This window comes from Mirounga leonina, unplaced genomic scaffold (genome assembly GCF_011800145.1).
Source record: "Mirounga leonina isolate KUSES-001 unplaced genomic scaffold, KU_Mleo_1.0 Mir_53, whole genome shotgun sequence".
Taxonomy (NCBI): Eukaryota; Metazoa; Chordata; class Mammalia; order Carnivora; family Phocidae; genus Mirounga; species Mirounga leonina.
In genome coordinates, this window is record NW_023270807.1 from 30,029,456 (window position 1) to 30,045,415 (window position 15,960).

The 15,960-nt window shown below is 36.6% G+C and overlaps 1 protein-coding gene across 1 annotated transcript in view; it reads left to right on the forward strand.

The window, feature by feature from the left end:
- The window catches only part of ADGRB3 (adhesion G protein-coupled receptor B3), a 706,366-nt gene that overhangs the window by 313,963 nt on the left and 376,443 nt on the right, over nucleotides 1-15,960 (forward strand). Inside the window, exons 9-10 of the mRNA XM_034991475.1 lie at nucleotides 5,550-5,651; nucleotides 6,018-6,124. Coding sequence (XP_034847366.1) covers nucleotides 5,550-5,651; nucleotides 6,018-6,124 — 209 coding nt within the window. The remainder of the gene's footprint in view (nucleotides 1-5,549; nucleotides 5,652-6,017; nucleotides 6,125-15,960) is intronic.

Genomic DNA, 15,960 nt, shown 5'->3' on the forward strand with positions numbered 1-15,960 from the left:
CCAGATTGAAAGGCCTTGTAACTGAAGCTAGTTTTATCACTAAACGTCGTACTTACTGGAAAAGAAGAAATGTTATTTTTTTCCCCAAGTACTGTACCTTTAAAAAAAAAAAAAAGCGCTAACCCGTATTCCCCAGCTGACAGTTACTACTTCTGCCCACCTTAATTTTGAACCTCATCATTTTCAGGGCGAGCCCGGTAAACATTTCGCCCTATTGGCCCACCCGTGCCATCTAGTGGTTAACGCTTGCAATTACCCGCGTTTCTGACCACACAGCCGATGGTGGGGGAAGGGCGCAGGAAAGGGGGCTAACTTTTGGCAGAATAACAATAGGTGTGAAAAGCTTTCTGAAACCACAACAGGGGAATGAGGAATTCTAGGTTGCCAATTGCTTCTTCATTGCTTTGTGTCAAGATGAAATCAGAAACAAAAATTGAATGCTCTAGCAACCAGTTTTCTCAAAATTCATCAATGGAGCTAAGTTTAAAAACATTGGAAAACAGAAAAAAAAAAACAAGTGAAGTGAAAGTGAAGGATTAAAAATGAAGAGTTAATGAGGGAGATTTTGAACAGAAGTTGATGTGTAGATGGAACAAAAAAAAAAGAATAATTAGGTGTAATGGTACTAAGAGATTAATTACTGGTATGTCTTTACTAAAAATGGACTAGTTGTTTTACATGGAATTCGATTATGTAATAAACTATACATGATGTCCTTTGTGAGTTTTTAACATTTATTATGATTTTCCTCTTTTTTATATTCTAAAGTAGTTTTGGTTGACATTTACAGAAACACAGGAGAATGTGACCTGGTGGAATATTTGGAGGATGACAATTAATTCTGTGTGGCTGATGCATAGGAGAATAAATATGAGCCATAACTGGAATGCTAGCTTGGAGCTTGCTAGAAGGGCCTTTATTTATCACAGGGAGCATAGTTATCTTTATCCTGTCAGTCCTGGAGAACCATGGAAAGGTTTTAAGCAGCAAGTTATGGGATTAAACTTCATTTGGGAGATAACTTTGTTAATATGGCATGAAAATTGGATTAAAGGTAGAAGATACGAGAGAATAAATAGCTCCACTTTATACCCAGTTCTTTGGCTGAGAAAGCAGGCATCATCCTTAACCCCTCAGTCCTTCATTCCCCACATCAGTTAGTCTACTGCTTTCTAAATTTATCTTGTGCCCACCTTTTCTTCATCTTTCCGACCACCATCATTTCAGCGCTGAAGCACTACATTAGCCTCTTCAATTGTCTTGCCCTACCTACTGCTCTCCCATCCCTGTTACCCATAGAAAGCAAACCGATCTTCTTAAAATTAAAAATTGAATTATGTTGATCTTTTGTTTAACCCTTCTGTAGCTGCCTGCGAGGCCCTGCAGGCGCTAATGTTAGCCTGTCTACCAGCCCATCACTTCACACTCTTCCTAAAATTGTTCCCTCCAGCTCCACTGGTCTCAGGCCCCAACCTCTTCTCTACTTCCAGGCCTTTGCACATACTGTTCACTCTGCCTAGAGCGCTTGCTGCCCTTCACACAGTCAGTCACAGTTAAGTGTTGCTTCCTCCAGGAAGCCTGTTTCCATTCTTCAAAGTTTAGATTGAAATAACATTCTGTATTAACTATTGCAGAGCTTATCATAGTTGTACTCAAATAATGGTGTGTTTAATTGGTTGACTGAAAGCTCCATGAGGCAGAGAGCGCTGCTCTCATGCACCATTGATTTTCCCTAGAACAGAGCCTAGCACGTGTCAGGTCAATGCTGAATGAACCAATGAGGTTGTTCCCCTCATTCAGATGGGACAGGATGGATGCTTGGGTAAGCAATGGAGTTAGAATCATGGTAAGTTAAGGGAAGAGAAGGATAAATAGAAGATGAATCTGATGGGTTTAGTTATGGATATAAGATTAGAGGTATCATTAACAGAGTTAGGGAATATAAGGAGAGGAAACAAGCAGCATTAGGGAGAAAAATGGTAGGAGTTGAAGTGTAGGCAGATTCACTCCGAGATTTCTTTGGAACAGAGAAAACAATCAGTAAAAAATGTCACTCAGCAGTTGGATGTGCCAGTCTAAAGCTCAAGAAAGACATCTGAACCAAAGAAACACATATGTGTTGCCAATACACAACTGGGTAGAGGGTGTGTATCAAGGCTTGACTGCAACATAGCAAGTAAGAGTTGGGAGCAGAAGCCAAACTGATCGAATTCTTACTATGGCTCCAACATGTGCTAACTTGTCCTTCTTCCTACTATTTCCCCTTCATAGTCTTTAATCTGGGCACCACCTAGCTGCCTAGCAGTGACTAACCTCCCTCTCACAGTCTCATCTCTGGGCTTTGCCTTTTCTTCCTGACTGTCACCCCTCCTCTCAGGAGACACTGCCCTGGCCTCTTTGGCTATATAGCAGGAGGTTGGACTGGGTAGCAGGTCTGGAAGCATCTTCTCTTCGTGGGTTGGGGATCAGACAAAATGGGCAAAGTGGCTCCCAGCTGGCTAGTCTCCGTGGTCAGTGTGGAAGTGGGTGGTTGCAGGTGCTTGGCTGGTGGTAACTGCGGCATCCCTTAATCTATTTTTCTGCTGTTTCTATTCTTGCGATATTGGAGGAGGGAGTCCTGTGGAGGGGCTGTCCCTACCTTTGCATGAGTTGTACCATTTTTTTGTGATTTTTAAAAATTTTTATTATTTGGGCGCCTGGGTGGCTCAGTCGGTTAAAAGCGACTGCCTTCGGCTCAGGTCATGATCCTGGAGTCCCGGGATCGAGTCCCGCATCGGGCTCCCTGCTCAGCGGGGAGTCTGCTTCTCCCTCTGACCCTCCTCCCTCTCGTGCTCTCTGTCTCTCATTCTCTCTCTCACAAATAAATAAAATCTTTAAAAAAAAACAATTTTTATTATTTTATATTTTTGATTTATGGTGACTCCACCTCTATTCATTACCACCACTCCCAGGTCAGACTCAGTGGCAAATCCTGCTCTTGGGCCCTAGGAAAGGGCCAGGCCAGCCTGAGCACTCCTGCCCCCTGTAACAGCCTGGACAGATAAGACAAGATAAGAGGAATGGTTTAAACATGTGGACATTTTAGAACTGAAAGTGACATTGAAGATCACCTATTTCACATCCTTCCTCTTTACAGATGAGAGCACCAAGGCCCTCAAATAAGAGGCTTATCTGAGGTGACCGAGCTTGGAGGTATCTGCAGGACTAGATTCTAAAATCCTGACTCAGTAGCCTTTGCTTTGACTTCCTGCATATTCTCTTGGCTACTTCCAATTATTCAAGATAAATGCCCTCATGCTGAGTTAATAGTCTAGGTTCGCATTAAAATACTTAGACAACAGTTTCCAATTTAGGGAATCTTCGCTTGGTGGATGGTTTAGCAGTCAATTCAACCTTCACCAGCCCCATTTTCATAAAATGTGTCACCTTACCCCACTGGTGATCTCCTAAAGGCCAAACCTAATGTGCTCATCTCAGGCATTACTCACTGGACTGTCTCCATGGGGCTTTATGCTCTGACTTCTCCCTCCTCCTTGAGACCACTTTCTTTGGGGTCCTAGAAAGCTATTCTCTCTCAGGCCTCCACAAGGGACTTGGACAGTTCTTTCTTGGTCCTTGCTCCTTGGTCCCTGTGCCCTTTGCAGAATCATCCATGCCCCGCTTTTTCCTTTGTTAAATGCTTTCCTTAGATAATTTCTATGTATTAATAATAGTAATAATAGTGAGCCCTTATTAAAAGTCTTACATGCATGGACTCATTTAATGAGTCCCCAATAATCTTATGAGGTAGAGATTAGTAGTCTCCTTTACCATATGGGAAAACAGGCAACAGAGAGGTGAATTATTATTATTATTATTATTATTAATTATTATTATTATTATTAATTTCAGATTCTAAACATTCTTTTTACTACATGATGGTACCAGAGGAAAACCAAGTATAGAAGTGAACAAATGGAGGAGGAAGGGGTTAGGGGGAGTCATCACCACCCCTCCCCCCTCAGGAGCCAAGTGTGCCCTTCAGGGCCCTTCAACCTGTCCAGGCTGTTACAGGGAGCAGGAGGGCTCAGGCTGGCCTGGCCCTTTCCCAGCAACCAAGAGCAGGATTTGACACTGAGTCTGGCCTGGGAGTGGTGGTGATGAATAGAGGTGGAGTCACCATAAATCAAAAATATAAAATAATAAAATTTTTTAAAAATCACAAAAAAATGGTACAACTCATGCAAAGGTAGGGACAGCCCCTCCACAGGACTCCTTCCTCCAATATCACGAGAACAGAAACAGCAGAAAAATAAATTAAGGGATGCCACAGTTACCACCAGCCAAGCACCTGCAACCACCCACTTCCACACTGACCATGGAGACTAGCCAGCTGGGAACCACTTTGCCCATTTTGTCTGATCCCCACCCCACGAAGAGAAGATGCTTCCAGACCTGCTATCCCAGATAAAGAAAATATTATTTCAAGATTGTAGTTTCTCAAATTGTATTCTTCCCCACTGGTAATTATAATGTATCCTAATGAGCTCATAAATTCTGAAGTAGCATCAATATCTGTAGATTATGATTATCATGGATTAAATAGTATATTGTCTCTCCCTGGAAGTCACACTCATATATGTATGTATATATATATATATATATATTAGGTACTTATTTTTTTGGTCCTTATTTACTTATTAAAAGTATTTATATATCAAATATTGATTCATTTATTTATTCAATTTTGAACAACTTCTGTGCGCCAAACCATTAGGTGGGAGATACTGGGATGAGAAGATAACAAGATGCCAGGCAACTAGGGAACACAAATATGTGAGCATATACGTGGCAGTGCTGTGTGAAAGGCACAAGAGTAGGTGTGTCTAGAGAAAGGACTGGTGTGTTCTTTCTAGGAGAAAGGTGTGAGGTTTAATGCAAAACACGGTATAGACAGACTTCACAAGTCCTTTGGCCTCCTATTAAAATATTTCTGGTATACCTCTGTTATTCTTGGAATTCCCTATAACTTTCTCATCTCAGTAATTAAATTGAGTTTTTGAAAATACAAAGGCCAAAAGATCAAATCAGTTCATTTTTATATGATGTCGTGTGATTGACATCATTGCTCTTGTATGAAGAATAAAAAGTTACATATTCTTGCCCTTTGTGTTTATTTCCTCTTAACACTTAGAGTTAATAATTCAAATATGGTTTTCAGTTTATTGGAAATCATTTTATCGCACAATATTTCAAAACATGAATATTGGAAAGATTTTTGATTTATAGGCTTGAATGTAATGCTCAGTTTATAAGCAAATTCAAATGACTTCTTAAAAAAGTCTCCATAGTAAGCACTTTCAAAAGAAAGAACATTTTTGTGACGATTCCATAGATAATGAAATGTGGTGGTTTTTTGGTTTATGAAGACATCGCTAACATCTCAGTAAACGATATACTTTAAAGAAAATGAAAGAGCTCTGCAGATAGATGCATTTGAGGACTTTTATTGCCAATATTTAGAAAAACAAACACTGCTGGCATTCAGATCCCTCTGTTTTAAATTGCAGCACCTTATGAAATATGCCCAGAGGATTATCTGATGTCGATGGTGTGGAAAAGGACCCCGGCAGGCAACCTGGCATTCAATCAGTGCCCGCTGAATGCCACAGGTAAAGTATGATGACCCACCCAACAAAATTATGATCGCCATCCACGAACAGCATGCTATGTTTGCTTCTGAAGTCATGCCTTTATCCTATATCCATAAATAAATCTCTCCAGTAAGCAATTAATAAAGCAATTTTAGTAAAGTGCTTCATAGATGGAGCCAACGAAGAGACCTAGAGATTCCTGCTAATGCCATGGTTTCTCGGTGTGATTCACATGCACTATAAAAATCATCAACGTAGTATTTTCATATGCATGTCTTTTGAGGCAGGAAAATGTACAAACCCAGTTCCTTAGCCTGCCTCCCAGTTATGTGATGCCTTCCAGCATCTGTTATAAAGCTTCTCTCTGTTCTTTGTGACGCACAGGCACCACTAACAGACGCTGCTCTCTCAGTCTTCATGGAGTGGCCTTCTGGGAACAGCCGAGCTTTGCAAGATGCATATCAAATGAGTACAGACACTTGCAGCATTCAGTAGGTGCAAAGCCAGCTTTAGTACTTGCTCTGTTTATTTTTTCCTAATGATCACTGTGTGAGAATTTAACCTTCTGCTTTATAATCAAATCAGCCAGAATCTCTGAGAAAATGCCTGAAGGAAGAAGTGATGTGACAGAAAGCTAATTTTTATAAGTCAGTGCTAAACCGCTCAGTTCCTAGGGTTTGGGTTTTTACGGTTTCTGCTATTAAAATGAAAGAATCCCTTGTCTAATGGGGACAAGGCCTGAGCAAAATTTGTTACTCAGTTTTATCTATAGGCGTTACACTATATATCATGATTAGCACAAATCTGCATTAAATAGTATATAAGACTTACTTCAAAATACCATACGTTTTAAATTATATTCTTTAACATTTTAGTACTTCAGAAATGATAAGCCGTGTCACATAGGTATCAAATTTCTCACTGCATTTTGACATTAAGACATTGAAAAAATGAAAGTGTTACTGCACCAGAGAAAATTAATTACTTGCAAAAGATTAAGGGGGCCAAATTTTTCAAAAATAGCCCCTCTGTTCCCACACATCATTGAATTGTTCACAAAATATGATGTGTGAATATTTTGAGCACAAATAAATTTTGCTTGGTATTTTACAAGTGCAAGCCATTGTCATTATTGGAGACTGTTGTCATTTCATCCTGACAATTGGGAGGAACTCCATCAATGAATAAACATTGAGTAAACATTGTGGAGTTTATAACAAATATATTCATGAGCCAGCTGGAAAGTTTAACCTTGACAGGGATGATGTTTAGTTAAAAAACTTTAACTTTTGTTGCGTTTATGTTTTCTTTTAATTTTTTACTGTCACTCACAAATACGTATAATTCTTAAAAAAAAAAAAAAAAAAAACCTAAAGAAGATTCTTGCTTGTGGATGGAGATTTAACTCATATAATAATAACCCATATTGATGAAGTAAATATATTTGATTATCAAGAAAACAAAAAATATCATATTAAGAAAATCTGAAAACCAAATGCTAATATGTTTACTTATCAAATCAGTAATAGTAGTTGACCTGATGATTATTTGACTACTCAGAGCCTTATTCCTGTTATTAATATATACATATATATATATGCACAGATACATAGATATAATGTGTGTCACACAGAAATACTCACATGCATGTCAATATATGCTGGTTACCCACAAATACTACATTTAATAACATATATTTATGTGTATGTTGGTAATTGATGATATTTGGCTTCACTGAACCTTATTTCTGTCAAAATTAAAATACATTTATATATATACACAGAATATAATATATAGCTTTGTTTCATAATATAAAATATAAGACTATGAAATGCAAATTTCTTTTATTAATAACTGTCAATACTCAGACCAGTATATTTCAGAATTAAGATTAACCAAAAATTTCCTAATGAATTTAATTTTAATGAATTTAATTTTTCCCTAATTGTAGACATTCGACTTTGCTTACTTAATCTTAATAATGTCCATATTCGATTCTTGTTAATCCACAGTAATGAATGGGAATAATTGCATGTATTAAGTAAATCATAAATCAAACCTTATGAATTTATTAATACATAATATCATTTCTTTCCAGAAATTTTTTACTATCTAAATTCAGTGTTTTATATAGTAATATTTAAATGAGTTTGCATTCTGTGAGTGCAGGTCATCTGATAATGGACAGAAACAGAAACACTCTGTGAAATAGAAGAATTGATCTCAAATTGTGAATTCCATAGAAATCATTCAATCAATAATTTGACAGCCAATGTGTATATGCCTTTGTTGACTGGCATGCATGAATCAGATGCATGGTATTGTAGAATAAAAAGCAGTCTTGGTGTATTCAGCTCCTACAAAGTACTAGACATTCACCTGGGTACTTTGACAAACCAACTCCAATGCTTACAAGAAGCAAGGTGGATATCCCTGCATTGGTTTGCATACAAAGAATCTGAAAATCTACAGAGGAGCAATCCAGTTTTGTGAGGCAAAGAATGGAAGTTGTGTCCAGGTACAATTGCTCCAAAGCTTAATGTCTTTTCTAGAGGCCATGCAACCTCCTGAACTTTTGATTTGAAATCATCTGCCCTAGATCCTGGTAATGAGGGCAGATTCAGGTGGTGTGTTTTTCAGAAAAGTCATGTGATCTCAAGTCTTGGTTTATTTGAAGTTGGTAGCATCATTTTAATGTCTCTGGAGATTTTAGGGAAGAGCAGATGACATACTATATATGTGAAATGCTTAAATTATAAAAGAACTTTGTAACCATGAAGTATTAATATCTACATGTACAGAAAATACAAGTTAAGATATTATCTCAAAAAGAGTAAAATTTTAGAACTCAACATATTATTAATGTGAACTGTAAAGGCGGAAAAATATAAATAAATACAGATGGAGGAGTAGATAGGTAGATAAGTAAGTGGATAGATGGATATATATATAAGATTGATATCATATATATTTTCACACATGAATTATATTTATATACACACATGCAGAAATATACACACACTTACACATGCACACATACACACAATCTAGTACTTGCCTATGGATCATGTCTCCTTTACATATTTAGGGAAGTATAGGACCAATCTATGCCTTAAATAATGCTTACCTAATACATCGACTTAGTCATGTGTATTCTAACAAGTCCATTGGAGATGGAAATGAAACCAAATTCCCTTCATACTCTTACTTCTGTTGCTTCTCATGCTTTGAGTAGCAAAACTAGATAGCGCTTGCAATAAAGAACAGTTCTGATACCCACAAATTCTCCTTTAGTAAAATTTACTATTTCACAATTTAATTGTTCTGTTTACTTTGAAGGATTTCATTTTTTGCCACCTCTATAATCATAAAGCTCATTAAATATTAATTTTTACCTACTGCAGAGAATTATTTTAAATAGGTAGAGCTGTGTTTTCCAACTTTTACATGTACATATACACATGTACAATATATGTACATATACACATAGATTACACTACTTTAAATACCCTTTTTACAAAATTATAGTCATAAACTAAGTTTGAAATGACATTCATCATCAGTTAAAACATTAGTTGAGTATATTCTGTGAACTCTCATAATTATAACCCAATTGAGGTAGACAGATGGGGTGGTTAATCAGTTTAATACATAAAATCACTAATCCGTTACACTAAACCTTTAGTTTGAATTCTTTAAGGACAGAAACCATGTTGAGTTTTTTTTTTAATCTTTATTTATCTAGTGACTAACACACTGCTAAGCATATACTAAATATTCCATAGATGCTTATAAAGAATGACTCTGCCACTTTTCTAATCAGTAGGAGCATACTGGCAGCTGGAGGGTTCTCAGGTGATACACCAGACTTAGTGTTCATGAATTTTAACCAGGTGAAATTAATAAGTATTATCCCTCATGTGCAATTTTCTAGCCCAAAAATATCTAGAAATGTGGAGTGATTGATGACATTATTTTATGAAATTATTTGGCCATTGCAGAGGAATTTCAATAAGGTAATAATCATGAAGTTGTTTGAAACCTTATAAGATATAAAATTAAACATGATCCAGCTGTTATTCATAAAAAAGACAAGTCACAAATGCACACAATTTTAAAACATTGAGGGTAGAAGAATAAAGTGTAATAAGATTCTTGAAAATTTCATATTTTCTCATATGCTAATACTCCTTTTCAAATTCTGTGATATTTTTCTGAATTTTATACCAAATAAAGTAGAAGTAATTTTAGAACCCATCGAGAAACAGGCACAGGAATCAGACAAATTGAAAAAACTATTTCTTGTTACTCATAAAGATCTTTGAAGAAGAAGGATGAAAATTGTGGACAAAGTGGGGCAGTCTTTCCTTGGATTAAATAAACAAATCCCCCTGTGTCTGGTATACCTGGGCAACCACAGACAGCCTCTTCCTACCTCCATCTCTCCTCTCTCTCTCTCTCTCTGATTCTCTCCCTCCCACTCTTTTACACATATATAAATACATGCTTATATATACATACACACACACACACACACACACACACACACACACACACCCCTACGCTTGAAATGACAGATTGCATAGAACTAGCAGGATATATACTCTCTGCATGGAGAGAGTTCTAAAGCAAAAGTTGAACAAGAGTACCAATGCCTTTTCCTAAATTCATCAGGCATATGTCATTCCTCCTTCCCTGGAGAGGAGTGAGAGATGGGGGATTGAGAGAGGTCAAAGACATTGCTCTAGTACAAGTCCTTCCATATGAAGTCATTGTCCCTTAAAACCTGTTTCTATTTTTCAGACCTTCATTTAACAAACAAATAAATATGGAAGTAGGAGCAGTAGTCTATCTGGTCATCAAAAGGTTGACTTTGTGGGACGGGATGTCAAAGAGCTTGAATCCTAGCTTGAGGACTTTATTTCTGTTTTCCTCTACTTATATGGGTGGTTTGTTAGGATAGAGAGATAAAGATAAAGATATCTTCCTTTAGGGGAGGCTTGAGGGAAGAGGGAGAGACACAGAAGGAAAGAGACCCAGAGGGACAAAGACAAAGAGAGACAGAGAATAGATGTGCTTTATTTTCTTCTACATATTCCCTACCTTCCAGTGAATTTTGTTCCATTGCAACAAAACTCATCCCATGTTACAGTTTTTGGCCAATACCTCATTGCATAAATACTCAGCACACTGCCTAAAAGAGGAGAGAGAGGAGAATAATTTTTTTTCTTTTTTCTTTTCTTTTATTTTAATTCCAGTGTAGTTAACATACAGTGTCATATTAGTTATAAAAGTACAATATAGTGATTCCAGGAAGATAATACATTTTATTACTGCAGCTTATTTAGAGGAAAGAAGGACAATAGCCGCCATAGTTTTTGCTTACAACAGATATTTATTGAGCCAAAAAATATGCAAATCTTGTTTTTTTAATGAGTAGTTAAGAAACAAAAAACCCAATACATGGTCCAGCCAACCAGGAGAACTAGCAGATGATTTTTGTTTTCAAATATTCATTAATTAAGTGGAGGTAAGTGAGTCTGAGATGCAGGAATTACTTGTTCTGCCAGTTTTTTTATAATACAATATGGTTGGAACACAGTGGGTGATGGTGAAAGCAGGGAAAAGAAGCTAAATCAGAAGTTTTTAATCCTGGGTGAACATTATAATAGCATGGGAATTCTTAAAAACACCAATGGTGAGGTCACCCAAGGCCAATTAAATGGAATTGTTACCATAGTACACATTTAATAAATGTGAGCTATTATTATTACTAATTACAACATTAATTGAGCATTCATATACATGTATATCTAATTACACGGTCCTCTCATGGAAGAATGTAGACACCTTTGTTTTAAGTACTCATGACATGGCACTGGACTTCCTTTTTTTCTTGTTGCCAAATTTCAAGTTTGTCAGCACGCTCACTCCCAGAGCTCAGATAATCATTGCAAAACTCAACAATGCCAAAGAAAAGCTGAAGAACATTATTTCCTTTAAAATGGACAGAAACCTCTTTTATTCAGGATCACATGTTGAAGTTTTAGGATCTGAGTTCAACCTCACAATTCCAAAGTATTTAACATGTGGTCCTGAATAAAATTATGAGTTCACTGAGTGTTCAGCAAATGACAATAACTCACATTTATTGAATGCTATCTACCTTGAAGGAGCTGATGGGAAAAAAAAGGCGGGTGGGAAGGAAGATGTTAACTAAATCTTGATGTTCTACGCAATTCATATTTCAAAGTTCACAGTATATTTCAAGAAGAAGATAGTGAATATTTTAGACTTTACATCCCATATGGTCTCTGTTCTAACAATTCAACTCTGCTGTTGTAGAACAATAACAGCCATAAACAATAAGTAAACATGATGGTGTTCTAGTAAAATTTTATACAAAAACAGGCAATGGGCTGCATTTGGCCCACAAGCTATAGTTCACTAATTTCTGTTCTAGTATATACATTTTTAATGGTTTTTGTTTGTTTGTTTTGTCTTATTTTTTAAGACTTCAACTCTTTTAGAAATCTCCATCAAAGAATGGACAAAGTATTTTGTCCTTTTTTCTTCTCTATTGTCTTTAATAATTTAACCACAGTCATTTTAAATTACTTATCAAAGTGAAGTCTAATATCTGGATAATCTGTGAATGGGCTTATTTTATCAGTCACATCATCTAGCATATCTACTAATTTTTATTAAATGCCAGACATTGTGTAAAATACATGTAGGGTTTTTAGACAATGTCAATGTCCACCAAAAGCATTACCCCTTTTCTTTGTTACTCAGATACAGTGAGGAGCTAATACTTCAGTGCAATTGAGATTTGACCTGGGTTGAGGTGATTTGCAGTTTTAGTAAGACTATCTCTGCTTAGTCCTTCCTCCACTGTGTGTCTTAAAGGCTTTGGATGAAGAGCCTATGTTTGCCTATCCCATCAGCCCTGAGAAACTGTAGAAGATTCAGTTCTGTCCTTCAAGAGGTACCAGCTCAGTGTTCCAGCTTTCTTTCCAAGCAACTTCAAATTTGTTTCCAAATGCATACTTACAAGGATGGAGAAAATTATACTCTGCATTTTAGAAGTTTTCATCTTAACTTCTCAGCTTCCTACACATTTCAAAAACTTAGCAAATGTCTCATGAAGAAAAATTCCAGTAAGATTTTTAGGAATCCTCAAATTTCCAATACATTTTTCTAGCCCTGGGCAACTGAAAAACATTAGTTTCTTTTTCTTCACTAGAGGTCCTCTTCCAGGGTTACACCTGCCCCTTACTTCTTGCCCAGATTTAGCAACCCCCCCGCCGTGACTAAAATTGTTGGTTACCTTAGAAAGGATCTCCTTTTTCAGAAATTTAGTTTATCTCATCCATAGCTATCTGATGCTCTAAGGAGTATAGTTTTTGCAATTTATATGGATTTTTCTAGTTTTAGTGGCAAAAGCATCAGCCTTAAAGGAATTACTATACTAAACCAATAAATTTCAATTGTACTATAAAAAAAGAAAAAACCCTTAAACACATATAATAGTGTTTCCTAGAGAATTTTGAGGGAGTCCACTATATAGATATATAATGAAATGCTTTTCAGGTTATACTTTACTTCCTTTTTTAAACTGACAATATGTTATTGATTATATCTATAAAAACGCAAGAGAATTTTAGGATTCTCCCAGATTACAGATTTAGTGTGACTTGGAGACAAAATGTTAGGGTTAGTTTTAGCAGTTGAAATCCACTGACTTGAAACTTATTCATAGGATGATTTAATAAAATATACTTAATAGAGAATTAGGCTAATGTCAAAGGAAAAAAATACAAAAGGAAGTATACTCTATTATTCATTCATTCACCTATCCGTTCAACTACCCATTAACTTATTCTACAAGTATCTACTGACCTTTATGTCCAATAGAATGCAGGGACCTAAAGATAGAACTTGAATGTGACAAACACAAATACAAATACAGTAGACAAGAAAAGATATGTATTGTGATATGCATAAGCATATTGTGATATGCTGAAGGAAATTAACAAAGTACCAACATAGGAAATAAAGTTTAGGGACTGCTTTAGATAAGAAAGTCAGAGAGGTCTCTATGAGGAAATGACATTTAAAGCTGTGACCTGAAAAATGAGTTGGATCTAGACATTCAAAGAGTGAAGAGAATGAGTATGTCAGAGAATAAGAATACATTCCATTTGAGGGAAGAGCATTTGGAAAAATTTTGAAGTCTTTAAGGAAGTGAAAGATGATCTAGTGGCTAGAGGTAGTGAGCAAGAGGAGAATGTCATGAGATGAAGTTGGAGAACTAGGTAGGGAAAAAATAATTCTATGTGTTAAAGACCTTTGCTAAGAGTTTGAATTTTATTCTAAATGCAGTGGGAAGCCATTAATGGTAAAGAATGATGTGATTCATTATAATTAAAGAGGGTCATATGGTGTTCTATGGAGAACAGACTATAGTGTAGCAGGACTGGAACCTGTCAAGCCTGCTGCAGTAATCCAGATGAGAGATGATGTTATTCTTCATTAAGGTTGAGTGAGCACATTTGGCTGATGGTAATGTCATTTTCTGAAATGAGGAAGGCAGGCAATAAAGAATAGTTTGAGGCAGGTGTACTTAGGAGTTGCCAAAGGTTGTATTGTACTGAGGTTTGAAATAAAGAACTTAGAGTGCAGCTAGTCAGTTTAGTTGTGATTTTTCTCCAGCACAGTTGAGCTGCTTGGATGCAGGTGCAGGGAAGGCATTTGGTGGGGCTAAAATGTAGAAGTATCAGCAAGCAGCACCTGGGAACTTGTTAGAAATGTCGAATCTGAAACCATGAAGGGCTCCCTCTGTGACTCATATGTACGTTAAAGTTTAAGAAGCACAGTGGTACTGGTGATGAGTATTAAAGAGGGCATGTACTGCATGGAGCACTGGGTGTTATATGCAAACAATGAGTCATGGATCACTACATCAAAAACTAATGATGTAATGTATGGTGATTAACATAACATAATAAAAAAAAAAAAAACCATTAAAAAAAAGAAGAAGAAGCACAGTGGTAGATTTGATCTAAGGCTGAAGTTTTGGCAGAGGAATGCAAAGAAGTAAAGTGGTAAAAAATGTAAAAAAATTAAAATGTAAAGAAGGTAAAGTTTTGATTGATGAATGCAAAGAAATTAAATGATTGCTAGCCAGTTCCATACTACAAGACACACTTGTGTTGGGTGATACCTAGTTTTCCTCTTCTGGGCACATGGGAGGATTGTGTTACTTCACTCCTTGAAGTTAGATATACACTTGTGACTAGAACTGGCCAACTGGTTGTGTAAGGAAGTGGTCTTTGTCATGTCAGGCCTGAGAATGCTGTTACCAATGCAAAATCTTTCAACCTCCATCACCCCAAACCCCTGAAACACTATGATGAACAGAGCCTTCCTGATGACCTGAGTTGCATATGTAGTGTGAATGAGAAATGAATTTTTGTTGTTTTTAGGCACTGATATTTTAAAGTTGTTTATTATCACAGCATAACCTATCCCATTCTGACTGAGAAAATATCACAAGAACTAGGAAATTTAAGTAATGGAAATATAATTGAAAAAAAACATAGAAAAATATTAGGTTACTTAATGCTCCATCTCCCACTGAGGTGGTTCCTGAAAATTTGGGTCCCACTCTTTGACTGCTATAATGCTTTGAATTCATAGAACATGCTCTAATTCTCCTAGGTCAGAATATTAAGAGCTTCTAGACTGATTTGGTATTAAGAAATCTAATCTACCTATGTCCCTTGCTCAGGAATTGTACTTTGACTAATTCCAGCCACTCTGAAATTTAAGCTAATTCGTGTGTGTGTGTGTGTGTGTGTGTTTCCTGTTAGGTAAATTTACTATATTCTCATTCTTACTTCGAAAATTTACAGGTTTTACAGGAAGATATGCATAGTGTATACCTAACTCACTTTTCTTCATCAGTTTTCTTCATGACTCAGTTTATTCTTATAACAATAAATTGGAATCCTCAAATTTATGGCATCCTCTGTCTCACTTCAGGAATTCCTGGGGCAAGAAGCTGGGATACCAAATATCCCTTGGCCAAGGGTTGTTTATCCTGGGTTTTGTGCAACAAATACATATTTTTTTTTTAAGATTTTATTTATTTATTTGAGAGAGAGAGAATGAGAGACAGAGAGCATGAAAGGGAGGAGGGTCAGAGGGAGAAGCAGACTCCCTGCTGAGCAGGGAGCCCAATGCAGGACTCGATCCCGGGACTCCAGGATCATGACCTGAGCCGAAGGCAGTCGCTTAACCAACTGAGCCACCCAGGTGCCCC